This window comes from Hipposideros armiger, unplaced genomic scaffold (genome assembly GCF_001890085.2).
Source record: "Hipposideros armiger isolate ML-2016 unplaced genomic scaffold, ASM189008v1 scaffold_18, whole genome shotgun sequence".
Lineage (NCBI taxonomy): Eukaryota > Metazoa > Chordata > Mammalia > Chiroptera > Hipposideridae > Hipposideros > Hipposideros armiger.
The window spans coordinates 6,217,443-6,245,292 of NW_017731368.1; the positions used below are offsets into that span (position 1 = coordinate 6,217,443).

At 38.3% G+C, this 27,850-nt stretch overlaps 1 protein-coding gene across 10 annotated transcripts in view; it reads right to left on the reverse strand.

The window, feature by feature from the left end:
- NKTR (natural killer cell triggering receptor) overlaps positions 1-27,850 on the reverse strand; it is a 55,623-nt gene that overhangs the window by 5,152 nt on the left and 22,621 nt on the right. For 6 of the 10 annotated variants that reach the window (XM_019633526.1, XM_019633518.1, XM_019633541.1 and 3 more), the window contains exons 4-14: positions 27,467-27,574; positions 26,906-26,950; positions 25,062-25,149; positions 16,406-16,435; positions 15,736-15,881; positions 14,560-14,782; positions 13,959-14,114; positions 9,013-9,100; positions 8,392-8,537; positions 3,666-6,548; positions 454-549 (exon numbers count right to left, since the gene is read on the reverse strand). In XM_019633526.1, the coding sequence (XP_019489071.1) occupies positions 454-549; positions 3,666-6,548; positions 8,392-8,537; positions 9,013-9,100; positions 13,959-14,114; positions 14,560-14,782; positions 15,736-15,881; positions 16,406-16,435; positions 25,062-25,149; positions 26,906-26,950; positions 27,467-27,574 (4,009 nt within the window). The other 4 variants (XM_019633576.1, XM_019633568.1, XM_019633585.1 and 1 more) reach the window with 4 other exon arrangements.

A 27,850-nucleotide genomic window follows, 5' to 3' on the forward strand; every position in this document is an offset into this window, starting at 1 on the left:
CACCTGTCAGTAAAGGGAACCTGCAGCATTGGGAAATACCTGAGAAGCAGCCGGGAGAAACAGAAACAGAAACCGGGGCCACTCCCTGCCCACTCCTTCCTTTGGTTGCCTTTTAACAACCCTCCCATCCCAATCCCTAACCAAGTCAAGGGGTGATTGCAGATGTGAACTTAGTTTGAGGAAGGTGTGTTGGGGGTGGGGAGGAGGTGGAGGCAGTGGTCAGGGCCACTTAAGTATTTCTACTGTTTCTCCTTCCTCACTCTGGGAAGATCACAGCCTGAGAACAGCTAGTAAGAACATGATAGCTCTTTGAAAGAGCTAGATGAGAAAAGACACCTACTGGTCTTTATCAGTGACAGGCTTCTGCTCAAGGGCTTCCCCACCCCCGCCTGTGCAGGCCTGGAAAAGCAGACAGGATGGAGCCAGGACGGCGGGACGGGTTCCCAGGCTCACCGCTGACTTTTGTAGCTGCGGTAGGAGCTGCTCCGGCTTCTCGTGCGGCCTCTGCTGTACCATCCTCTGCTCCGACTTCTCGAGTAGCTTCTTGATCTACAAGTATGAGTGGAAAACTATAATTATAATCACTCCTCGTGCTGTTAAAATTAATTACTTGTGGGGCAGGAAGGGGAAAACACAGTAAGAGGAAAGGTCTCTCACGAACTCAGCACAGTGGGTATGACAGTGACAGCTAATGAGGGCTTACATCGAACAGAAGGAAACAAAGACAAGCCAGACAAGGCTGATACAGTAAGTCCCTGACTTAAGAACGAGTTCCGTTCTGGGTGAACGTTCGTAAGTCGGATTCGTTCCTAAGTCCGACTCGTTTGTAAGTTCGACAAAGTGAGTCTTATACACCTTTGACACAAATAGACAATGTAAAGCCAATGGTTGAACGATTCATGCTATAAGAACGAGCAACGTCTACTATCTTTTCGCCTCGGTCCAATCTCTCAATTATTTTCACTTTTGTTTCCATGGTTATTGCTTTGCGCTTCCTAGCAGTCCCCTCCGCATCACCACTGCTTGTCCTCTTGCTTCCGGACATCCCAGGCTCTGATGGAGCACTGGACTACTGTACACTATCGCACTGTACAGTAAGCACACAGCAGCACAGCTGTGACAATGTCTGGCAGACACGTGAGCTACTTCTGCGATTTGTTCGCATCTGTGAATGTTCGTAATGCGAGGTCCGTTCGTGTCTGTGAAAGTTCGCAACTCGAATGTTTGTTAAGTCGGAGACTTACTGTACAGGTATGTTTACAGGAGCCCCATGTGTAACATTAGAAGAGGAAATAATCCCATCTCCTTTAACAGCAGGATGGGTTAAAAACATTAACACACAGAAATACACCGAAATACTCTAAAGTAGGAAACTAAACGAACTACAGCAACACGTAGCAACAGAGGTGGTGTATAATGTGAAAAGGCAAATGTAGAATCTATACATAGAAAAGGATCATGTGGCAACATGCAAAAGCAACACTGCATAAGGACAGAAACATTTGTGGTAAAACTAAAAAGGAAAACTACACAATTATAACAAAAGTTTAGAATGATGTTTAACTCATTCTAAAATGAAAAGAGAAAAGAGAGAAAGTAGAGCTGCACTGGGTAGGGCTCTATCAGGTACGTCAAAGACCTATTTTTTAAACCTAGGTGACATTTTTATTATTTTTTTATGCCTTAATCATTTATTTTATTTTAATATCTATTTAATATTTAATAAAACAAACAGAAAACTTAGGTAATGCCATTCCGCCCCTGTGCATTCACTTAGCTCCCTGCCCTTCTCCCCTGCCTTGTATCTGTCATTCGGAACAGGACGGTAACCCTATCTGTACACTACTTATGTAGGATCTTCACAGGTTTTATTCATTTTGAACACATTATGTTCTAATAAGATTCTAGCCATTTACGCAACACACAACTATAAAGCAGACCATGTGAGGTGACTGGAAGATAAGCAGGAAACAGTCTCTGGATTAGCAGACATTTGGTCCTACCAAATACATCCACAGAGACATTTAGTCTACGCCAAAAGGTCCTTGAAATTTGGTCCTGTCAACAACATCCACACTTAGAAAACAGGTCTGGGTTCAGATCGCTCATGATATTTATTTACACTTTTCGTTACACATGCAAAAAATTCTATCATGTTTTATCGGACCAGTACTTATGGTGTGGTCCTGCCAATCATACCCCTTCCCGCCTCGGTCGCCCAGCACATGGGGTCAGGCAGGTGGGGCGGCATGGGCCACGTGTCTCCGTGCCTGTTTTGGACAGGACCAAGGTGTTCTGCAAGACAGGCCCCGACTTCAACAAGTCCATAGCCTAGTAGGGGAGTCAGGCCCAGGCGGGTAAGCAACACAGGGAAACAGAGGTTAGCTAGCTCCGTCCACTACCCTTAGCACAGCTTCGAGCAAACTCCTTAGCCTTTCTATGCCTCACTGTCTTCATGTATAAACAAAACACCACCCACCCCACGAGGCAGCAGGCGGAAGGTACGAAATGAGAGCAGCCAGCATCACCAGCAGCTCAGAGCCGTTAGATGCTGAGCGGACAGGAGGCTGAAGCAGCTCGACAGGTAACGGCACCTAGGACTATGAACCTGGGGAGAAGCGGCCAGGATCCACCAGCTCTCCGGACTGGGCCTGCTGGGAATCCAGGCAGCAGCCCGCAGCGCAAGCATGCGATGGTCTGAGAGGGAAGAGTTGGCAGAGGGCTTCCAGAAGGTGAGGACCGAAGGCGTGCCCTGCACTGATCCCGTGGAGGGTCTGAAACCTCAGTCAGTCTAGTGAGATGGGGGAGGGAAAGCGCGGGAGACAGACTGCAAACCACAGAGGGGTCAACGGGAGACAGTTATTACAGGCGGCGAGTGCTGGTTCCTATCTTTAAAGAAATCTGGGTGAGGGCAGAAAAAGGCTGACACATAACTAAAAAGAAAAAAAAACGGTCAAATACTATTATTGTATTTGAAGTTCAAGTGAGGAAAAGCAAGCACAATATAATAAGAGATGTGAGTAATTAAGAGACAGTGAGGTAAAACCCAAAAATATTTACAACTACAAAAAAAAATACAAGGTACTTATTAACTTCCTATCACCATCACCAACTTTTTTTAGTTTTAAAAAAATTTCACCCAGTCTATGCTGATGACAAAAGTCAGATGCAACTTGAACCAAAAATCTGAAAGATGAGCGTTTTTTACCAGCCACCCCCCCTTCTCCCCTCCCTTAGATAAAGGTCAACTAGATGCTTGTCTTGAGCAGGAAACTGCCTGTCTGGCCCTCACCTCCCACTTGTGGGTGATGGAAGGTCAGATTAACGATCTCCAAATCCTACCATTCTGTAAACTCAGGATTCCCTCCTAAGGCATCACTGGCAGGCGAGAGGGCAGCCTCACACCTATCATGGCAACTCGTTTATTTCTATGGCCAGACAGCTTTAACTGATGGCGACCGTTTTTTACATTGAGCCAATTTCTTCCCTGAAATCTACTCCCCGTGTCCTCAATCTGCTCTCTGAGTCACACAGCACAAGACTTCTCCTTATTCCCATCCAGATATTTGGAAACAGTGATCCTGTCTCCAATTCTGATGTTCTTCCAAGCTAAACAATAACAGACTCTCTTTGGGAGAAAAAAAGGGAAAAATAATATTGCTCACCGATAAGACGATGAGGAACTTCGCGATGGACTTCTTGAGTGACTGTAGGAGACAGACCTTGTTCTGTGTCTTGATTTGGTTTCAGATTTACTTCGAGATCTGCTGGGACTCCTGGACTGGCTATCATCATCCCGACTAGGTGTCTGCTCATCACTTGAACTCTCCTGATTTCTTGGCCTCCGGTTTAAGCGTGCCGTCTTTCTTACTTCATCAAAGAGAGACCCAGGCCGAACTTTATTTTTGCTTTTAATTTCTATTCTCAAGCCTTGTGGTTTGGGTTCAGGCACAGCGGTCAATGCTTTAACTTCCATGGCACTGGATGTGGTCGCCATCGGTGCTGCCAGGTTCCCCACACCTTGCAGGGGCTTCCATTTATTATCCAGGAGGCTGAGCTGGCTCTGTCCAGCCACCTCCCTCTTCACGACACTTTCTACAGTGCTAGCCGAGCTGCTGTCCGGTTTCCCCACCTCACCCACCGCTGCGCTTTCAGACACGCTGCTTTCCTGTTTTATCACCTCTGCCTCAGGATGCTCTGTCTGCGTTTCCTGCTTTACAACAATGTCTATCTCCGGGGTGTCAAGCCTTGAATTTCCTACAGGGGACGCCCCCTCCACCTTTGCTGGGGAACTCCTATCAGGAGTGCAAATCTCCATGTTGTCATCTGCTTGAAACACATCCTCCACTCCGGTTGGGGCACTTTCTTCAATATGCTGAACATGTCGGGGAGAACTGGCTTCATTTTCCTCAGTATTTAAAGCTGTGGGAGAAATGCTGAGTTTACTATTATCTTTAGCAGGCTGCTCAGTATCTGAAGAAACCGTTATTATAGTCCGTTTACCTGAAAGGTTGCTGTCTTCACAGGGCTTCTCGGTTTGCGGGATATTCTCTTTTATGGTTTCAGTGTTTTCAGGAACTTGTTTTTTCTCTTTTGACTCCTGGGTCACCTGCTTTTCATTACTCTCCTCCTCCTCTTCTTCACCAAATTCTAGTGGAGGCTGCCAGTGAAATGTCTGCTTTCGTTTCGGGACCTTGTGCTTTTTATCTTTTTTCCCTTTCAATTTCTCTTTCACTTTTTTGGTGTGTTCCCTTTTCAGATTTTCCTTTGACCCATGTTTGTGCCTCCGTGGCTTTCCTCTCGGGCTTTCTGAATGGCAATAGGACCCCTCCGAATCGGAGGTGGAGGGCCGCTGTTGACTTGTCTTCCGGGCACCATTGCCCTCAGGCAGCGAAATGTTTGAAGACTTTGTTGTGGATTTGGCTTTGACGTGAATGTCACCACACTCGGATTCAGAATCTGATGTGGCCTCACCCTCCTCCTTATCGGAAGAAGGCCGGGATTTATTTTTTCTGTTTTTAGTTACGTCTCGTTCAGAATTTGACTCAGAGTCCCATTTACTCCCAGCATAATTCTTCCTTTTGGGCTTACTGCCATTTCTAAAGTGATCAGAAAGATTCTCTTTCAAAGCTCTTTTTTTTGAACGAGGGCATTCCTGTTCGGGCTTGGATTTCTCTTCATCTCGGTTTTTCTCTTGTTTGTTATTCATTTCCGTGTGGGCTTGCTTCTCTTTTTCCTGGGCTGACTGTGTAACCTGAACACTTGACTGTTCACTGTCTGAAGAATAATCTAAGGATGACCTGCTTTCACTGTACTTTCTCTGACATGAAGATTTGTCTCTGCCTTTGACATATTTATTGCAAAGTGTCTTTTCGGAGCTGCTGCTGTGCCTTTTACTTGAAGTGTTATTTTTTTTCCCACTGGATCTAAATTTCCTCTTGGCTCGTCTTCCATCATCACTGCTAACCGAAGAGTATGAAGACAACCTACTACGCTGTGAGCGCTCGCTGTACTTATTTCGTGAATGAGATCTAGAAGAGGGAGACCTCGACCTTGAACGTGAACTAGCTAGACTCCGTGACCTTGTGTACGATCTGGAGTAAGATCTACTCCTAGAAGATCTGCTCCTTGACCTTGGTGAAGTTTCTGAACTTCTATCACTATATTTTGAATAAACACTCCGATCGCTTTCTGAATTTTTTTCTCTTTTATGGTAGGATGATGAACTACCAGTCTCTTTAATATTTGCTAAACTATAAGTGCTTTGGATGGGCAGCAAATGGGTTGTTTTCGCTTTCATTTCCTGAATTCGCTCGTAAGAGGGCTTCCAGGGCTTCTGTCCAGGCTTCCACCTTGAAGGAGGGGGACTGTCACTCAGTGGTATGACAGGAATATTTTCCGCCACCACTGGTTGCTGTACTATGACATTTTCATTTTGTGGCACTGGTGCTCTTAAAGGTTCTGTTTTAGCTGGTTTATTTTCACTTAACTGAGAGGCTGTTCTTCTTGGTGACTTTGAGGTGGTCCTTTGATGTCCTGACTTAGAACTAGATCTGGACTTTGACCTACTTCGAGAATGGGATGAGGATTTTGATGGAGTCCTTGATCTTGAGCTTCCTCTAGAATAAGACTGTGAGTGAGACTTTGATCTGTAGGAGTCTCTGCTGGAATGTGTTGAAGAGCTCTGGTCATCCTTCTCAGACTTAGACCAGTCCCTCTTTGATGAGCGATGGGATGATAATGAGGAGGAACGGGATCTCCTTTCTCTATCACAAGAGGATTTGGTTCGTCGGGTAAAAGATTTTGAAGATTCTATATTAGATGGTACAATAACCCTTCTCTTCTTAGTCTGCTTGTGTCTTCTGCAATGTTTTTGCTTTTTGGCTTTCTTTTTATGCTTAACCTTTTTCTCTTTTCTGCGTTTTTTATGGTGACCATCAGACTGTCTTGCTGTACTAAGGTCTGAGTAATATCCATTATAAGACCATGATCTGGATCTCTGGGACAAGCTCCTTTCATCCCATCGGCTTGAACAGGGGTCACTTAACCTATAGAAAAAGACATAACGTGCATGATTTGCAAGCATGTTTTCTACGCTCTAAAATTAACACACGTTTGTTGTCAATACAAATGCATCGACCAAGCCCAGTTAACAAAGTACTGACTCCATCAACACTTAAAACACGTTAGAGGGCCGGCCGAGTGGCACGATGGTTAAGAGCTGGCTTGGGATGCCAGAGGGCCCCGGTTCGGATCCCACATATGAGGGCCAGTGACACTGCCCTCTACAGCTAAGATGCTGAACAGCAGCTCAACCTGGAGCTGGGCTGCTGTGAGTCGCCAGCAACGGCGTAGGCTGCAGCCCCTGTGGCAGTGGGTTGCCATAAGCTACCATGTGTAGCCGGCAGCCAGCGTGAGCAGCCAGCAGCCGCAGTGAGTGGCCGTCCAGAAGCCGGCGACTGATCTGCCTCGCCCGGGAAGAGCGCAATGATGGTGCCAACTTGGGCCAGTGAAGCAACGTCCTCCACAACTAGACTGAAGAACAAAAGGGGAGCAACTTGTCTGTTCCCCTTCCCCTGATTCCCCAGCGCTGTTCCCCTCCCCCAATTCCCCAATAAAAAATCTTTAAAAAAAACAAGACCAAAAAAACACGTTAGAAATGATTAGTCAAAAGAGTGACTGGCCTGGTCTTGATCTTACAATTTCAGAGAGACACAGACAGCAGCTAACAGATTCACTTACAAAAGGACTTTTTTCAAAGCTAAGCAAAGAGTTTCAAATTTGATAAGAAAATGGTTTTAAAAACCAAATGAACTAATCACAAGAACAGTGCTGACACACTGGGTTCCCGGCTGTGACTAGCTCATAACCCTGCCTCCAGGAACATCAGGCCAAGTTCCCAAACAATTTTGTTGACTCTCTGCAGATTCAGGATAGCTTCCCGAACTAGAAGAAAAACCTATTTTGCTTAAGAAGAATATTGCTTTATCTCAGTCTCACAAAAGTAATCAAGACTTTCCCCTAAGGTTTAAACTACAGTAATGCCTTGGTTTGCGAGCATAATTCGTTCCAGAAACAAACTACTCGTATTGCAAGACATCGCTCGTTTACCACATTAAAATGTATTAGAAATGTCTGCTCGTCTTGCGGAATACTCGCAAACCGAGTCACTCGTAATCCAAGGTTTTACTGTACTTACTATGGAAAATGAGGAAAAAGTACATAAAAATAGATGCAGGCTTTACAATTTCAGTGGTAATGTCAGGGCGCAAACTCGAGTTCTCAGTACCACTGTGTCTAAACCACTGCCACACAGCAGATGCACACTTTTTCCTCTTTTCCAATTTCAAACACGATACAGGACACCCACAGCAAAAAGAGAATTTTATCATGAACGATTATAAAAGGTCCCATTGGTATATTTTCACTGGCCATTCAAGGCCAGCCCCATTTCTAAAACAGACATTACGCTGACAGTAAGAGATGGGTGCACTTATGTAGAAGCAACAGTTGTTGGAGTCAGAAGTTAATGCATACAGACGAGTAGAGAGTTTCTTATCTACCAATTCATTCATCAGTAACTAAGAGACCTGGCTACAAAAGTTCCTGCTATATAAATAAGTCCTGATTATTTCTCTAATTGAACAAGGAATCTTTCAGAGATTCAGTAGGTTTTCAGTCTTGTGAGAGAAAACAGAATTTTGATTTAAAAGCACCCCAAAAGCCAATCAGCTCTCCTAGTTAACAGCACTATTTTTGCCAAGTGTTCCCAAATGTATTCTCTGGTCACAGTCTAATTTAAATCTTTAATGAAAAGTCCAGAAGTCTCTATCCCCTTAACATGTAAAATACAGCAGACACAGGATTGGGGTGCACACTCAAAGTTCTTACTTGTCTCCTTTACTCCATTTTTCTCCACTAGGTGGTCTATACGCTCGTAATCTCTGCATTTCCTCTTTCCAGTGAGGAGGAGTTTCACTGCTATCGTCATCATCTGATTCGGAACAGGACCTTGATCTTGGAGGTGTGTGATAGCGCTTTAAAAACAAAGACAGGAATAATTATTTTTAAAATACCTCTCAATTCGTCTTCTCCAATCTCAGACCCCATTCAGAGGCAATAATGACTGAAGTACCAAAAGGATGATATGAAGTTATGTCAAACATAAGCACTAAAAGAAATGGGTACGGCTGAGATTTACCTGTCAACACACATGAAAATTTCCTCTTCAAAGTCCTAATGGTTTACATTCATCAGCCCAGATGAGTCAACATAGTTAAGATTTCTCAACATAGTGACTGTTCCACACGCTCATTTCATAGGTGAACCCATTCAAACACAAGTAAACTCTGATCTAACAGCAGTACCTTCCCCAGTTCTGAGAAACACAACAGGCTCCTTCCACAGATTTTGGACTACACCTCAAATTAAAGCTAGGATTTGGCCTACAGGTAAAAACATTTGACTGTTTAGGTAAGTAATTTGAAAAAAGAAAAGTCTTAACAAACATACAATTGTGCCCCTTCCTTTAATCTTCCGTCCAGACTTTGATACAGATGGTTTATGATCACTTACAATGGGTGTAACATCAGGAATCTTCCTGGAAAAGATGGAAAATGAAAAAGAAGCAAATGTAGGTGGTTCTCTCAATGTTTAAACGCAGAGTGTATGCTCCTATAATACAAAAATACACTTCATTTAGATCCAACACTTTGGTAGAATGTGGCATTCCACAAACTTAATTTTCTAAGCAAACCCTGAAATGCCAAAACTTAAAAAAAAAGGTAACACGACTGGGTAGAAATACACGATACTACTATCTATCTTTTTAAGCACGGTACTAGTTGTAAACAAAATCTTTTTTTAGATGTCTCTTGTCAAACAGAGATGTTCTAAGGGAATCCTGAGTTATTCCTGACTCTGATGCTTAACTGTGCTTTTTTAGTAGTTTTTCCTTTTACTTTATATTTTTTATAGTTCATTTGTCTCCACTTCTCTACTATAAACTGCCTCTCCTTTCAAAGAGCTGGATCTTCTGCCTCATCTTATGTAAAGCAATTCTAAGAGTTGGTTTTTATGGTGGCTACAGTTCTCCAGGCATAAAAGAAGTTATTTTTACACTTTAGTTTGTTTTGTTATCTGTTATTATTAATACAATGGCTCGCTTTTATCGAGTCCTTACTATGTGTCAGGCATTATTATGTTAACAAGCATTGTAAAAACACTCTTTTTAATGGGTAAAACATATATATAACATAAAATTGACCATTTTAACCATTTTTAAGTGTACCATTCAGCGGCATTAATCACACTCACAATGTTGTGCAACCGTCACTACTATCTTTCCAGAACTTTTTCTTTACCCCAAACCAAAACTCTACCAGTTAAGCATTAACTCTCCACCACCCCCATTCCCTCAGCCTCTAGTAACCTATAATTTATGGCCACATAACATTCCATTTTATGCATATACCACATTTGGTTTATCCATTCATCTATTGGTGGACACCTGGGTTGTGTCCATGTTTTTCCTCTAGTGAATAATGTTGCAGTGAACACTGGCATAGAAATCTTTGTTTGAGTCTCTAGTTTCAATTCTTTTGGATATACTCATATACCCAGGAGTGAAACTGCTGGGTTACATGGTATATCTATGTTTAATTTTTTGAGGAACCACTAAGCTGTTTTTCCACAGGAGCTGCAACATTTTACACTCCTACCAGTGATGAATGAGAATTCCAATTTCTCTGTGTCCTCACCGACACCAGTTTTTTTGTGTGTGTGTTTTTTTTTTAATTCTAGCCATTCTAATAGGTGAGAAGTGGTTATCTCATTTTGGGTTTGATTTGTATTTCCCTAATGACTAATGATAGCAGGCATCTTTCCACGTGCTCATTGGCCGTTTGTGTATCTTCTTTGAAGAAATGTCTATTCAAATCCTTTGCTCATTCTTAAGTTGAGTTGTCTTGGTGTTGCTGCTCATGCTTTTGGTGTCAAATATAAGAATCCGTTGCCAAATCCAAAGTCATGACGATTTACCCCTACGTTTTCCTCTAAGAGTTTTATGGGTTTAGCTCTTATATTTAGATTGTTGACCCATTTTGAGTTAATTTTTGTGTATGATGTGAGGTAGGGGTCCAACCTCATTCTTTTGCATTTGGAAATCCAGTTGTCCCAGTACCATGTATTAAAGAGACTATTCTTTCTTCTCTTAATGGGCTTGGCACCCTTGTCTAACATCAACAGGCTATAGATGTATGGATTTACTTCTGGACTCTCAATTGTATTCCATTGGTTTCTATGTCTATCCTTATACCAGTATTACACTATTTTGATGACTGTAGCTTTGTAGTAAGTTTTGAAAGCAGGAAGTATGAGTCCTCCAACTTTGTCCTTCTTTTTCAAGATTGTTTTGGCTATTCAGGGCCCTTGCAATTCCATATGAATTTGGGTACTGACTATTCCAATTCTATAAGCAGGTTGTTGGAATTTGATAGGAATTGCACTGAATTCATAGTGCACTTTGAGTAGTACTGATATCTTAACAGTATCAAGTCTTCCAATCCATAAACATGAAATATGTTTCCATTTATTCAGGGTCTTCTTTAATTTCTTTCAGTAATATTCTGTAGTTTTCATTGTACTAGTCTTTCTCCTCCTTGATTAAACTTATTACTAAGTATTTTATTCTTTTAGATGTTATTTTAAATGAAAGTGCTTTCTTAATTTTCATTTCAGATTGTTCATTGCTGGTTGTTAATAAGGGTTTTAAAGTCGTTAGTTCATTTAATACTCGTAACAACACTACGGGGTAGGTACTATTATCAAATCTCCATTTTGTAGAATTTTAAGGTTAAGAAGTTAAAAATCTTGTCCAAGGTCACAGGAAGAAATGAAACTAACTCTTATAACCATTATATAGGGTTTTCTAAGATTCCAGGAACATGGCTCCAGATAAACAGTGTTACTATATATATAAAAAAAATCTTAGCTATAAAGTATATTATAGTTTTTTCAGTCATTTCATATTCATGACATCACTTGATTCTCACAAGGAGATAACCAGGTACTCTTGGTAGGCAACTGTTCGCCCCACTTTCCTCATTTAGAAAATAAGCACTAAACACCAAATAACTTACAAACAGATGTTCAGCAACAATTAATGTTCAGGGGGTGGGAGGGCAGTGGATGGGGGAGGGGGGTTGTTACTTTGTGAGGGGTGTAAAGGATAACTACTGCATTGTTCTGTACACCTGAAACTAACAATAAAAAATAAAAAAATAAAGGGAGAATTAATGTTCACCTGGGAACGTTTCAGAAGCTGATCCAACACTGACACCCTGCTCCCTCCTCCCCACAACATTCTGATTTGAATTGCTGTATGGCCCAGAAATTGCTATTTTTAAAATAGCTTGCTAAATTAAAGTACAGCTGTGGTTGAGAACAAATGAACTCAAGCAAGTGTCAGATCCAGCTTCTGCTAAGCAAATTATACATGACAATGACCTTAACTGCTGGTAAATCAGTAAGGTAGCAACCTCACTATGGCTGGCAGTCCATTTCTTATCCTTGCATATGTTGAGTTCTTGAAGCACACTGAATTCCAGCTGCCAATCAACTGATCAAAATCTCAAAGATCCTAATAAAATAGATCTGCTATCTTTGTATAACACTATTACCAGTCAATCACGATTTACAATAATTGTACACAAAACACCTTCCAGAGATGTGACCCAAGAGTGATGACCAAATAAACTTATCAGCAGTATTCAATCACAAATGTAAAACAGTGGTGTAAAGTACTTTAACTACACCAGGTAACAGAGGTCGGCAAACTTTTTCTGTAAAGAGTTCACGAGCAGTTTAGGATTTGCAAGCCAAGAAGATAATTAAGGGTATTATGTAGGTACTTATAATAACATGAAAGAAAATAAATTTTCACAAATATTTTATTAATGAGATTCAAAATATAATATCTGAGTATCATTTTCTGTAATACGGATCTAATAACGAGAGGATTGGGATTCCTTTTTGAGGGGATAACATTTTACTTAATTAGGGTTCACAATTAGTGTTCCCCATTAAAATAGATGATGTTAATGCTGTTCATCTGGGAACACTGATCTGGAGTGAGATTTTACATATTTCATCTTTGAAACTATCTGTGCACATACGTGGGTTATATGTGTAGCAGGTGAACTACTGGAGAGTTGTAACTGCATCACTGACGTGTAGTGCACCAAGCAGCAGTGCAAAGCCATGACAGTACCACATACAAACTCTGTTGCAACTACTTGTTCACAAGAAAATTGTGAACAAATGGATGTGGCTGTGTTCCAGTAAAACTTTACTTATGAACATTGAAATATGAATTTCACATAATTTCTACATATCCCCAAACATTATTCTCCTTTTGATTTTTCCCCACAAACATTTAAAAGCATAAAAGCCATTTTCAGTTCATGGTCTATACAAAAACAAACACACAAACAAAAAACATGGTAGTAAGCTAAATTTAGTCCATAGACCAGAATTTGCCGATCCCTGCCCTCTGACACTGAAACTGACCTTTCAAATTTCCTACCTTCTGAAAGCCAAATAAATTTGATGAATGAACTTGATGTCTTGTATTTTAAGAAGGGTCCCACTAAAATTTATTCACAAACCAGAATTTTTAAAAATGAAAACATCAGCATGTTAAGCTATTAATGCAAAGACACATCTCATTTTGTAACAGCTTTTTAAAATGAGATAATACCAGGCTTTAAAAATATTTAATGAACTACATGATAGAGGACTGATTGTCAACAGGGAGATCTACATAACTTCTCAGCCTTTGATAGAACTCTTCACAGGAAACTTATCAATTACACCAGCAATATTATTATATTTCAGTTCACTGTACACACATTTCTTTTAATAATTCTAAACTTGAGTCTAATATACAAAATACATCGAATACTGTTTTTTTGAGAAGAAATCTAAAGCTACACATTAGGTTTTCCAATGTAGAGAGGTTATCATTGTGGAAGTTAATGACATTAACATATCTACGAGTATGATACTGAATTATATCCCCAACTGCTATGCAATTGATTTTGCACTATTCAAATTGGAACACATGTTTTATCACTCGATTGGATCCAAAGAGTTCAACTAACCCTATTCTGACAACCAAAATCTCACTTCTAATAAAAAGGAAATGAGACTAGTAATGAAATCTTCCTAAACCTCCAGGAAGAACTTGTCCCCTGACCAACTTGCCCAGCCCCGCTTTCCTACTAGAACGTGAATTCTGAAAGGCTGGGTGCATGTCATCCATTTATCTGATGTCTCCCACAGTATCTTTCAAGTGCTTTAACTACGAGTCATGCTCAATAAATGAATGTAGAACTGCAATGAGCTGATGGAACCACCAATCAGAAATGAAAACATAATAGGTTAACCATCCTACTTACGGTTCAGGTTCTGCTGTGACAAGGGGCATATCTCTTCTCAGTAAAAATCGGTTCTCAGGCACTGGAGGAATCTCTTCTGGGCGGACCACAGGCTTTTCCCTTTTAGCATTTGAGTCAACTGACCTTTTTTCACTGGTATCACTCCTCTCAGAGTGACTTAGAGAGAACAAACCAAGTCATCAATTAAAATGTGTAATGTTTGCATTTCATAGTAATAAAAGCACATAAAATTAGATATGAAATAGCAAAACTACTGATACCTTACGAGGTTCACGCAAAAGGTTTATACAATTTTCTCAAAGAACATCTAAAACATCAACCCAAGTGAAAACCCACAGTACTAAAAATGTGAAATGAAAACTGTCAAATGAATCCTAGCTTTTTTCTTTGAAGAGTTTCAGGGATTATTTTCACTTGAAAACACATAAATCTTTGCTACGAAATGTCTGTGCTACCCCTAGATTTGCCAGATTAAAAGTAAAAAAAATGCGATCCTTTTTCCATAATAGGTAGTAAAGCTAAGTTTATGGAGTTACACCGACTTTCCTTAATCCGGGGAGTTTGCTGTTTAGGTAGGAGTACACCAGGACTTCACACATACCCTTTAGGGCTCACTGTCTGTGTATTTCTTGGCTCTTCTGAACTGCTTGCTTCCTTTCGTCGCTTTTTAGAATGTTTAACTTTCGGCCTCCTCTTGTGTTTCCTTCTTCTGCTTCTCTCATGTTCAATTTCACTTTCTGAAGATGATGTTGAAGACGAAGAGGAATTTGAAGAGGAATCTGATTCTTCTGAATGAGTTGGTTTCTTCCTTTTTTTCTCAAAAACTTTGAAGAAATAGCAACAAAAATATTAGCGCTGGATTTCAGTACCTACCTTTCAGGGTAAAAAATGTGATTACCAAGTATTGTAAAACATGCTTTATGCATAGCAAACTAAGAACAAAATTTAAATAAACTTTTTTCAAGTTGATAATAGTTTGCTGGTGAGACTGTAAGGTTACAAAGCCCTTGCCTTCATGAACACTATATTCTAGTGGAGCCAGATAAGAAAATAAGTACCTGCATAGTATGACAAATGAGAAATGCTAAAACAGGAGGAAAAAAAAAAAAAAAACCAAACAAAAAAAACCACGGTAAAGGGAATAGGGAGAGTCCAGGGCGATTTCAGATAATATCTGAGCAGAGACCTGAAGGGAGCAGAGCGGGTCAGGCAGCTATCTGAATGAAGGGTGTTCCGGACAGAGGGAACGGCCACACAAAGTCCCCGAGTGCTTGCATGTCTGAGTAAAGGTCAGCATGGCTAGAAGATAATGACAATGAACGAGGGGGAAGAAGTCCGAAACAGCAGAGCCAGGCAGCCTCACAGACCACTGTGAAGACTTCAGCTTTGGCTGAGTTAGAGGGGAGCCCTGGATCACTCTGGTTGCTTTTAAGGCTGACTGCCGAGGGCCATAGAAACAAGGAGACCAGTTAGGAAAGGCTACTGCTGCTGAAGGAAGATTACAAGGGAGCAAGGATAGAAGCAAAGTGAACAGCTATGCGGCCAAGCCCCCGTGAGAGATACTGGTGGTCTGGACCAGGCTGGCCGCAGGGGAAGTAAAAAGAAGAGGTAAGGTTTGATAAAATCTGCTGATGGACTAGATACAGGGTATGACACAGGGGGTCTTGGGGCTATTGCTATACCATTTGTATTAGTTTTCCCACTACTGAAATCCAAGTTAAGTCTTCAACATGCGTTACCTGTATCCTAGCGCCGTTTATGCACCAAAAACTCTTACCATCTTTTGTTGATTTTGTGGCAAGCACCCCACAGTCAATGACTCGCACATCTGCATAAGGTCTGCTTGCAGCATCAGTTTTCAGATTTTCAATTTGTTCAATTACTTCAAAACCGGAAATAACTAGTCCAAAGACGACATGCACCCTGTCACAACACAAATTCAAGGAAGAATTGGTTTGCTGATAATTAAGCTATGAGGAGTAATCAAGACAATTGTTATAAATTACATGTCCATAGACCAGAAAATAAAAGCAAAGTATTTGATGTATGAGGCAATAGAAAGAAATTAGAACTGGGGGAAAAAACAAAACAAATTATTCAAACTGGGCCCTAGTTTTCTGACTTTAAAAACAATGGTTCTTAACTATTTTATGGTAAAGAGTCCTGTAACTGTCAGACTATACTTGATACTCAGAAACCATCCTTACAGGGTCGCCCAAGAGTACACGGCTGAGAAGCCCATCTATGGGCCCCGGTAAAGACCCCTTCAGTGACATGAGAGACACGGGTCTCGAGGCTACTGTACCCTGTGATCCTTAAGGAAGGGTTTGGCTATGAGAGATTGGCTCAGTGATCAAGAGTGTCCCCTTGAGGGTTCACCCATGGTCCATCTGTCTTGGACTGGCCACCCAAACATCTCCCCAAGGTAATAAGAACATAATTCTTACCCATCCAGATGCGGAGCAGGTTTTGTGGTACTGTGTAATAAACATCAACACAAAGACGGCCAAAACAGGTGTTCAGGTGAACAGAGTGGGTTTAAAGCACAGCATGTGGAGAACAAAAAGGTAAAGATAAAAGATAGATGAAAAAGTTAAACACATACAACTGAACTTAAAAAACCTTAAAAACAGCAATACTGTCATTTTACTGATTAAAAACCCTCAAGATTATAATGAATTATAAAATTGTATCTATTTCTCCAATATGAAGACTATATGTATACATATGAATTAAGCTTGAAATATAGACATTAAAATTCAAGTTACTCTCAAATCCAAAACAGCAACAAAAAACTCAAAATTTACCAAGAAAATTAAAAAAGGATAAAAAGTACCTATCATTTGTCCTACGGAGAGAAAAGTTAAATAGATGAGTTCTTCTATTTGTGTATGTGCTGCCTGAGCGCGTGTGAGCGCTTATGGTTTCTAACACTGAGTCAGTCTGCATCTTTTAGGCAGGCAGATGGGAGGGAGGCCTCCAGAATCCTGTTTCCAGAACCTCCTGCCCCTCTTCCTTCACCTGAGATGAAGCTCTGCCACTCACAGCAACTCTTAAAATGCAACAGGGAGCAAACCTTCCAACTGCCCACACTTCTGACAGCCACGTGAATAATGTTGTGTAACATTACAGACATTCCAAGTTCCCATGTCCCAGACAACACCCAACCGGCTTCTTCCACAGTCACAAACCGGCAGACTGGCACTCTTGGGGAGCCATGGGGCACATTTGGTTAAGATCTTTTGAACTCAAGCTGATTTTCCCATAGCATTTTCACAGATCTTCACACTTGTGAATTGTAGTGAAAAAAAATCGAAAGAAGATATAACTAGACTCAGAAGTGTACACCACAAACATCTTAAGTTTATGAGAATGAGAAATAGATTTGAGAGAAAGGTCACTAGAGATCAGGCCATATTAAAGCAGTTAATTGTATTAGAAGCTCCCATATCAATTTTTATATTCATTTTTAAGGCAATTCTAAGACATGTAAGTAAACAAAATACAATTTAACCTTCACAATGCTAAAAACTATTCTACGAAGAAGTGTAACACTTACACTTACATTAAGAAAATTCAATTTTGTAAGACCACTACATAATTAATTTTAAAAAATTAAAATGTCAACTTAAGAAGTTCCAGAATTTTAAAGGGAATCTTGAGTTTTAAAACCACTAGTCTCAAATATTCCTTAGAAGATTGAGAAGTGGTAATTCAAGCCAATGTAACAGTAAAAATGAATAAGAACAGTGAAAAGAAAAAAAGAAGAAAAAAGAAAATCTAGCAAACTGGTGAGGCACTAATGCTTAAATTATTAAACTAACATCCAGAAACTACCTTGGACAATAACTTTAAGGAAGAAATGTGCTTCCCACAATAAAACTTTACCAAAGCACGCTAAAGTGGAAAGAAATCAGTCCATACGCTAGACAGTGATTCCACTGTATGAAAGATGTAAAGAGATTAAAAATTTTAAGGTAAAAATGTTCTACAATGTAAGGGATCAATCAGTCTTAAATACGTAGCAGTGAAAACAATGAATAGTGTATTGATTAAATGTATTCATCTTCCTTCCATGATGCTTTCTCTCACAACTCTCAATCTTCTGGTATTAGGGGAAAGCCTCCAGATTTTCCTAAAACACACAGAGCCCAATTCAATTTGTCACCTTAGCTAATAGGAGTGCTGTAAAAACCATCTTATGGCAAACCTTTGGAGCAAATGGTAAGATTAAAACATTTTAGCTAATTGCAGTGATGTAGCAACATACTACTTGAGACTCAATTGGAAGACAGAATAGCTACCTCAATGACAGATTCCTATTTTGTTTTTAATTCAAATGAAAACTGAAGACAAATGAACTTGGTCCCTTATTGAGATAGTGAAGAAAACAACTGAAGACAGCAACAATTCTTTCAAGGACAAATTTCAGCTGGCCCGCTGTGCTTAAACTGGTATAAATAATTAAGTCCAGTACTCACATCTGCAATTCAGAATGCAGAAATACAAATGCATACTATCCTTCAATGGGTTAGACAACATATTAAGAATACTGAAAGGATCTTGACAAAAAGAAGTGCTCTGGGGTTCTCAGGATTTCTACGTTCCAGGAGTAGAAATCACATTGTAAGGCAGGCGTACTGGCACCGGGCTGACACAAGACATGGACAAACAGAGGGTGTTGCCAAATGGGGTTACAAACAGGCAAAGGGGAATGGTGTGTTCAGTTCCACAAAAATGGACAAAGAGATCTCACCCCAACAACGCTTAACTGTATTGAGCTTTCAAAACGATACAGTTGCAAAAACCCATGCAGTGGTGACATAAGCTCAGTAAATTAGACCTTAAGAAGGCCAGAGACTCTCATAAACATGTTCATGCTTATAAAAACACACATACAGGAGAAACAACCACAAAGAACATTTCAAATTACAAAAGCTTTCAATATTTTCACATTTCAATTTTCTCCTGTCATTTAAACACTGATTTTCCAGTTCTCCCAACCCTTGAGTCTATTTTAAAAATATATGTGCAAGGGTTCATTTAAACCTTGTAGATCCTAGAAATTGAAAAGTGTCGTTGTTACTCTGTACGTTTTTACACCATTATCAAGGAAGCTTTTGGCCTTATACAGAAATGAACAGTTCTGTACTGAAATGAGATCTAAAACCCTTATATATAATACAACACTCCCATTCTGAAGATGTGTGAAAACTTGGTGGAAATAAATCACTGAAATTAAAACGTACTTCCCAGGATTAACCATGAACAATAAAACACACTTGTTTTTACATACATGTATTGCTGCCACACAGATCAAGCAGAGTTTTTTCTTTTCTTAAAATTGTTCAATGCACATAACAATAGGATTAAAGAGATAAAGGCAAAGAAAGAAAAAGAGAGAGAGCCTTAGAGTAATGAGACATTACCTTTGGAGGGCACGGTGTAACACTCTTTCTGTAAATTTTACACAAAAATGGCAAGAAATAAATTGTAATACACTTTTAAGACAAGACTGAATCTATGTTTTAATATCAATATAACTTTGAAATTAAATATTTTCAAATTTTATGCAAAGCAAGAAAGCTTTTCAAAATGGAGGGCTCTAAATTTTCTTTCACATAGGCATGTATGTAGAGATGACTTATGCTTAAGAAAAGCGTTGTGGTTGAGAATCTGCTCAGATCCTGGACACTCTAACACCAGACTGTGAATAATAGCTATTAGCAAAACAGTGCATTGTGCTTCACAAGTCCTAGAATCTAGCTACAACTATAGTCTTTCTCAAAAAGAGAATAATGTATCCTGAGTACGTACATGAACATAAACCTGAATGCCCAGGAGCATTTCACACCGGTGGAAAGCAAAGATTTCAATGGGAAGAACTGAGTTAAGAGAATTCAAAACAAACAAAATTTCAGGGAACTTCACTAATTCACTTCAAATAGTTAAAGACCTTTTCATGCTTCTACATTTGAAAACTTTCTTCAGTTACACATCACAACAGACCACTATCAGAAGGTAACGAGCAAATGTTTGGACTATAGTTACTGTTCGATGCCACTGTATATACACTTTGTAGATGTTAATCATGGAAAATAATAATAAAAAATAACAAAGCAGCATGACTAGAATTTTAATGACCTTCTCAAAAGAGAAAAAGGCAAGAGAGATGAAGGTATAAGATATGCTGTCAATCTTGGCCACAGCACTTCCTTTTCCTGTCCTCTGATTTTCCCCATTACATTTTTTTTGTTCAAAGAATATATACTGTCTGACCAATTTTAACTCTATTATACTTTAAACATATCTATTACTACTCAGGCCCAAAACCATATTATATACAGTAGACAGAATTCTTTATAGGGGTTTTGGACATATTAAATATTGAAATACTTAAAAACAAGCTTTAATTTCTTGTAAATGCATTGATACATGAATTACTGTAAAAAACACACAATGTTTCAAATAATGTGGTGTTTTCGATGAATGTAAAGAAAAGTGACTCTAGGTGTAAAGTAGCATGGGTGAAAGAAACAAAAGATCACCGATTTCTGTCTAATTAGCCTTTAACATGCAATTTTTCCCTTCCACTCCCGAAACGATCACACCATCATGGAAGATGCACCGGACTGTACAGAGTGACAAAGCTTGTGTGAGGGCAACAGAAACTAACCAAGCCACGTTACAGTGCTCTGCGTGTGTGTTCCAAGTCACCAAATAGAAGAGCTTTCAAAAACTCAGCGCTGATGTTAACATAATACACACCAATACACATCACATACATACTAAGTAACATTAAGACTGAATGTTAGAGATGACACTTGATATTCAGAGAACTTGGCTTATGGTTAAGTTTCATGAACATCTTTGTTCATGAAAAGTCTTGAAATTAACATATGAAGGCAACACCCAAAGAAAACAGAAGGAAAAAGCTAGAATTTCTTGGGTTATTAACACTTACTAGTATTTCTTCTCACACTAATTTCATGAATATGTGGAGGGAAAAGGCATTTCTACCCAAAACTACTTTTGCTACCCAAAACATTAATACAGCTTTATAAACCCCTTAAAACCAAACCCCCCAACTCCCTTTGCTTCACCACTCTGCAATGAGCAGCCTTTCTCTGCCATTCAGGTAAGCAGCCTCTTGCAAGTCTGATTCTTAAATGACAGAACACATTCTTTTGTTTCCTCCCATAGTCCTATTTACGACTGTGAAAATATAACAAACACTTTTTGGTTAAAGCCAAGTTTGACTTTTCTGTGTTATTTTGTTTTCGTATCTTTTTAGAATCACCAAGACCACCGACAGTGGCCAATCAGAGACAGCTCTCCAGAGCTGGCCAGGTCTTTCTACTCACTCCACGGTTGTGGCACAAGGGCTGCACAGACTAAGAGTGTTCTGACAGCAGCGGATGAGGAGCCTGCTGCTGTCCTGATTTAGGCAAGGTGAGCCCAAAGCTTCTCTGCAGCACCTTTCACACTGATGAAAATTGGGCAATTACAACTATTTCCTTTAGGCAAGACAATGTTTGCATATAAATCACTCCACATGTTCAGAAACTTAGGATCAACCTACGAAACTTGCTTCTTTTTATGTTTACATTTTCATACTAAAATATGTACCTTATTTTAGAAAGTGGGGTAGATACTTTATAAATAGAAAACACAAAACTAACTCAAGGTATATAGTAAACAAAACTAGAACCAATGCCTCCTGACATCTAGGTTAGTGCTCTAAGCCAGGAGAATAGTTACTATAAAGCTATGAACCACCTACCGAATCTTTTTCATGACTACTTCATGCAATATCTTCTTTATCTTTTTTATGTTTACAAAGACAATGAAAATTAGGGCCAGAATTACTAGACTGTTATGACTAACAGCCAAAGGAAAAGGAAAATGTTTTCCTGTGTTGTCATTTTATTTTCCAGTATCGCCTGATGCTTCTAACGCCTAATTAAAATAACTTCAGAGCGGAGTGGTCAATAGATTACATAGCTCACAGTTGTGCAGCATTCTTTTTCCATCAATTTCTTCTAGATTATGAATAAAATATCTATAACCTGCACTTGATATGGTTTTTCTTCTTTATTTCGCACGATATATAGAATGAAAAAGTTTGACTAGATGATCTCTAAATCCTCTCCACTCTAAGACTTTATAATTCTAAAGCTTTTATTGTGGTTTCTTCCTAGTCTTTGGCTTAAAACAAAAAGAACAAAATGACTAAACACTGACTAACTTGGTTACTGCCTTTAAATTCCTTCAAAAAGACCTTAATATGAACCGTTATTTCCTCAGTGATTCATGGAGACAGTGCCGTGTATCACTTCTTTCATGTTTTTTGAGCAGTACTATTCCAAAAAGAATCAGTTTTCTTCTATTTAGGACCCCCAAAACAAAATCATTATAACTAATACAGTAATAGATTTAAGCAGTTATTGCAAAATTTCAAAGAGCTTCGCAGAAGAAAACCCGATGCTCATCAACTGTTCCACCCAAAGAAAGCAATCTATGCAAAATTATGTATAATAAAAATGATGCATGCACAGGAAGGGAGGCTCTAAACAGGTCAGTAATGAAGACAATAGTTATTGCACAAAGCACAAGAACCCTTGAGGAACATTTTGAAAACAGTCACACTAATAGCACCAAATTTACTCCTTAGGAATTGCAAAGTAACAGATTTAGAACACAAAACTACAAATACAATTTGCAAGAATATATTAAAAGCCCATATAAGCCTCTAAAACAGGAACCATAAAGGCAGTTCTTGGCATTGTACTATCCATTCTTCCGCTATCCTTTCTTATTCAAACTGCAGAACTGCTGCTCACGGTGCCGTGGGAAGAGGGTACAAGCCCGGGGAGCCACCAGATAGTTCTGCGACCACAAACCCTCAAAACCTCAACTTCTGGATCTATCATCTGTGATGAGGTACACAACTTGAAGACAGTGCATTATACTGTTTTACTACTTCCGACTTCAAAAGGATTTGGATTTGTAAGACATGGATTTTCAAAGATTGTTTTCTTTTATGAGAAAAACCACCTCCATTTTCCCTATCCTTTCTATAAAAGCAAGGAAATGTTTTGTTTAGAAATGTGAACGTTTTATTTTTACACTGCAACCCATGAGGAACTGGTACTTTTAGCCAGTAATAAAAAACCAGTCATAAAACCTTCTCAAAAAAAAAAAAGAGATGAGGCTTTTCTTGGTGCAAAAAACACTCTGTTACCTCCAAAATTACTTTTAACTGGAAACTCATTTCCAGAAGTAAATTTCTAACTAAAAGTAGAAGATTTTCTTTTAATCACAGGTTCACAGTGATTTTAATGCCATCTACAGTCAATTATAAAAACAAGATTAAACATTTTAATCTTAATTTACTGATGTTAAAATTTTGATTTGGCTTTCCTTATCAAAAACAGCAGTCTGCTGTAAAATTAAGCAATAGCCTTAATTCTGTTTTAATACTAAACATTCTTAGGAAAGACTTAAGCAAGTACTAAGTAACACAGAAACAAGACACTAAGTTTTTTGAAGGGAGAATCTCATATACTGGATTTTAATTCATGTATGTAGGTGCACCAGTTGTAACTCGAACATTTTATAAACAAGCTAATTGGCAAGCAACAATGGGAAGAAGCTGCTGCTACCTGATAAATCAAATTTTACATGTACTAATATAAAACAAGGAAATCTAAAAGAAACTTTAGAGCCCTCAGATGGTAGCTTCTTGACCAATGAATCATTAGTTTATCATGTTCAGTTCAGATAAGCTTAAAAATGGAAATGGGAAAACTCAAACAGAGTAAACAGCTTCTATATTTAATTACCAAATAAGAAGCTTTTCAAAATATTTCCCGCTACTTTTTTTGGCCCTGAAGAAGATAAAGAATAGAAAAACACTCTATAAAGAAGTATAATAAGTAATATTTTCTGGGATCAAAACAAGATATAGGAATAACTGTTTAAGGTCTTCCTTTTTTCCTGTACACTCCAAGCATTACCATCTTCTACCAGCTTTCCATTTTTAGGACATTCTTTGGAGCAGAATGCCCCTTATCTGAACTTTATCAGATCATGTTGGACATCTATTTTTCAGACAAGTTGAAAATGAGATTTATTATGTATGAACTCCTTTAAGGACAGGGAAGCGCCATTCATACTCATCCATTCAGAAAGATGATCTCCCCAAAAAATTGTTTTTCTGATAAACCATAGATAAAATACTTCTCCAATATACATAGCACAATTGTAGAGATTTACTTCCAAGCTAAATCCTTGAACTTTATGCTAGACAATGATCTTTCATATTTTATAGCATGGGATTATAATAAAAATAGGTTTTAGAGTAGCTGTAGATAAGAATATAATTAAAAGTATGCCAAAGGTCTCTCAGATGAGAAATAAGTGAAGTTTTGGTTGTGTATGCACATAAAGGTATTTATTTTTTTAAAAGCAAATGTAGCATCCTGAAATTTCCTGAGTGATAATCTCATAAATTTTGGTGGAAATGACAGCAACATTGGATTAATTCAATTATGCACGGAAATCTCATAAGGTTTGAGTTTTTTAAAATGCTGGCTCGACAGCAAATCACATATTTCTATATAGTATCAGGAACTAATGGTATCTCTCTCAAATTGGCTCAGAGAGCAACAGTAAGAGAAAAAGCAACCATACAATGGTTTATTCAAAACAACTGTTTTCCCATGTCAAGGGTACATCTAGTCCTAGTCAATGAACAACTTTTAAATGTTCATCAATAGCTTATGTTCCAATCCAGCTTTGGTAAACCGAGCCCCTAAATTTGTTAAGAATCAAAGCCAATTCCTTTTCATAAGATAACATATTTTTAAAATAATGTACATCTTTAAGTTACATCTTTTAAGTACCATTCTTCAAATCCAGGATATTTGCTGAACGCTGAGGTGGTTGCCAGAATTTATCAGTTACTGTAACATTAGAAATTAAAAATACAACCCAAGTTGACAGAATTCTAGCATTAAACTTGGTTTAACTATAACATCTTTCTCATGAACAGCGCTTCTCTGTTTAAGAAAAGCTCATCTCTGAATTATGCCTACTCACATGAAAAACTGGGAACCATTGGTATGTTTCCCTCGATTTGCCATTGACAAAAGGAACGCTCTGTCATGTTTGAGAATAAAGTTTTCATCTGTTTGAAGAAAACACAAATTCGTCAGTCTCCAGTTACAAGCCACTTTTAAAGTATAACGTTCACAGAAATAAATAGAAAGCAAAGGATGAAATTCCTCTTCTGGTCAGTACAGATACTTGACTGAATATTTAGAAAAAACATTTTTAACTAACCAAATAACAAAAGAATAAAATGACCAAAAAACACTACTTAAAGCCTTGAGGAAAAGAACATATATTTAATACTTTATACAAACAGCCTTAGAACAGTCACTTTTAGTAGTAACATATTTTGGCTAAATAATATTTACACTATAACTTTCAGGGAAAACTAGTAAAGAAATTTTAGAAAAATGTCTAGTAAAGCTCATTTCCTCCAAATTTCCAATTATCCTGCCTAAGGCACTATGCATGAGAGAAGCTTAATAATCCTCTTATGTGCTTAATTTCTATATGGTAAATTTATTACTCGGCTGAATTGAAGCTAGGCTATGACAGCAAAAAAACCCAAAAAATTACATAAATTAAGTTGTAGGGACGTGCCTAAATTAAGTATATGGATTCCTTCTAATCAATAGGATCACAAAATTATCTAAGAAAGAGACCAGTAAGAACAACATAAATGGCAAAATACAATTTTAAGATACATAAGTATCTGCCACAGGGAGTGCCACACTGAAGTGGCCGACCAGTGTTAGTCTCAAAGCTGCATGCTAATAGAAGCAGCTAAAGAGCTGTTTCTTACTAGTTCAAAGGAAAAACTCCATCATAAAGATCACTTAGAGATTATTTTCATTCCAGCATAAATATCTTGAGAATTTAAATTTCCTTTTAACATTCATACAAACAAATCTTTCTTTAGAACAAACAGAAACATAGAAAACTTTAAAAAAATGATTACCTTGGGAACAGGCTTCTGAAAAAGAGTAGTAATCCATTTTCCCCCAAAAGAAATATAAGAGACTATTATAACACTGAAACTATCATGGCATTAAAACCTAGTCATGTTGGATCCCATTATAAATCTCTGCAACTGACTTTTCTAAGGCTTTTTGGGGCAAGTGCAATAGTTAGATTTATGCAAATGCTACTACTGTAGGAATAATACACAATCATATAGTTCTAGTATACAAAAGAAAACATACAAACCTTGAAGAGAGGAAGAAATACCAACTTTTATTCAAAGAAATTGCTTGGTTTAAGAGAAAAAAAAACAACAACAACACAACCAGATTCTTTTCCCTGATGTGGAACTAATAACCCATCAGGAAAAGAAAAGAAGATACAGATGCATGTATAAAACAGTATACAAAATTTTCCAAGTCTTCAAGCAATATTGAAATCCAACCACAACCTGACCCAGACTGTCCATAAATTTATTAGGAAGGGTGCAAGGGAACAGAATTGGAGTTTGTGTTACTGAGCTTCGTTCTCTTACCTTTTCATTTTGCAAAAGACCACATTCTCTATAAACAAAAGAATATGTTGACAGTTTTAGGCAGGAAGATAGGAGTTTTCATGTATATAGTTGCCTAACCTCCATGCTGAAAGTCATGTTTAACCATAACGTTAGCCTTAATTAATCTTGTCAATTAAAAGTTATATATATTACAATATAATTTATCCCCAAGTTCATGCAAATAAAGTATTTTCATGCAGCATTAGTTTCATGCAAAAAGTGAACTATAAGTAAACCTCTTCTCATTAAAAGTACATGATCAAACGTCCTTTAATATCAGAACTGAAACAAGAGACCATAAAATATTAAGGCTTACCTTTAAAATAGCCACCATAAATTGATTCTCCACCTTTTCCATTACCTGCAAATAATGAGCTATATTAAACTATAATGAAAATTGAAAAATATACTAATACATAGAAATTATTTATGGTTTCAATTTGCTGAAGGAGATAACGCCTTGTAATTGTTGCAGATAATCAAAATTTTAGCAATCCTCAATTAACCTCATCTTTCAAATAGAAGTACAACCCAATTACAATAAATACTATTAAAATAATTATCTCCATAACTCATGTATTTCAAACAGTAAATCACACCAATAAAATCCTAAAAGAATAAAACCAATTGAACAGTACTTTGGCACTGTCATAAGGTAATTCACCAAGTAATTACAATATTATTAAAATTGCATAAAAACAAAATAAAATGTCTTAGTATTTTGCTTTTTCATACATTCTAGGTCTATAACATTCATTCATCCAACAACTATTCTTTGACCACCTAATATTTACATCATACTATAAGTGACACGCTATTTACAATTAATATTAGAAACTGACAGATGGAGTTACTAGAGCATAACTTTTAGCTTTACCTTCACTGAAGTCCCCACCCTGAATCATAAAGTTTTTAACCACACGATGGAATGTAGAACCTTTATAACATAACTTCTTCCCAGTTGTTTTCCCAAGGCCTTTCTCCCCTGGAAAAAAAAAGAAAGGAAGTTTGGCTACAACAACATCCTTCCATGGAAAGCATCATCCAATTAATCCTTTGTCAAATCCCTCCTGTGTGTTGGGCACTGCAAGAGACACAAGTACAGTGTGACAATTTCACACACACACACTCTGAAATAAATAATACAAAGCAGCATATAAATGTTAAATTGTGTTGTACAGACTCCACATGCTACAGGAGAAAAGATTAGAAGTGGTTATCACTCCAATAAAAGACTGTAATCAGGGAGTTGGTGGAAGAT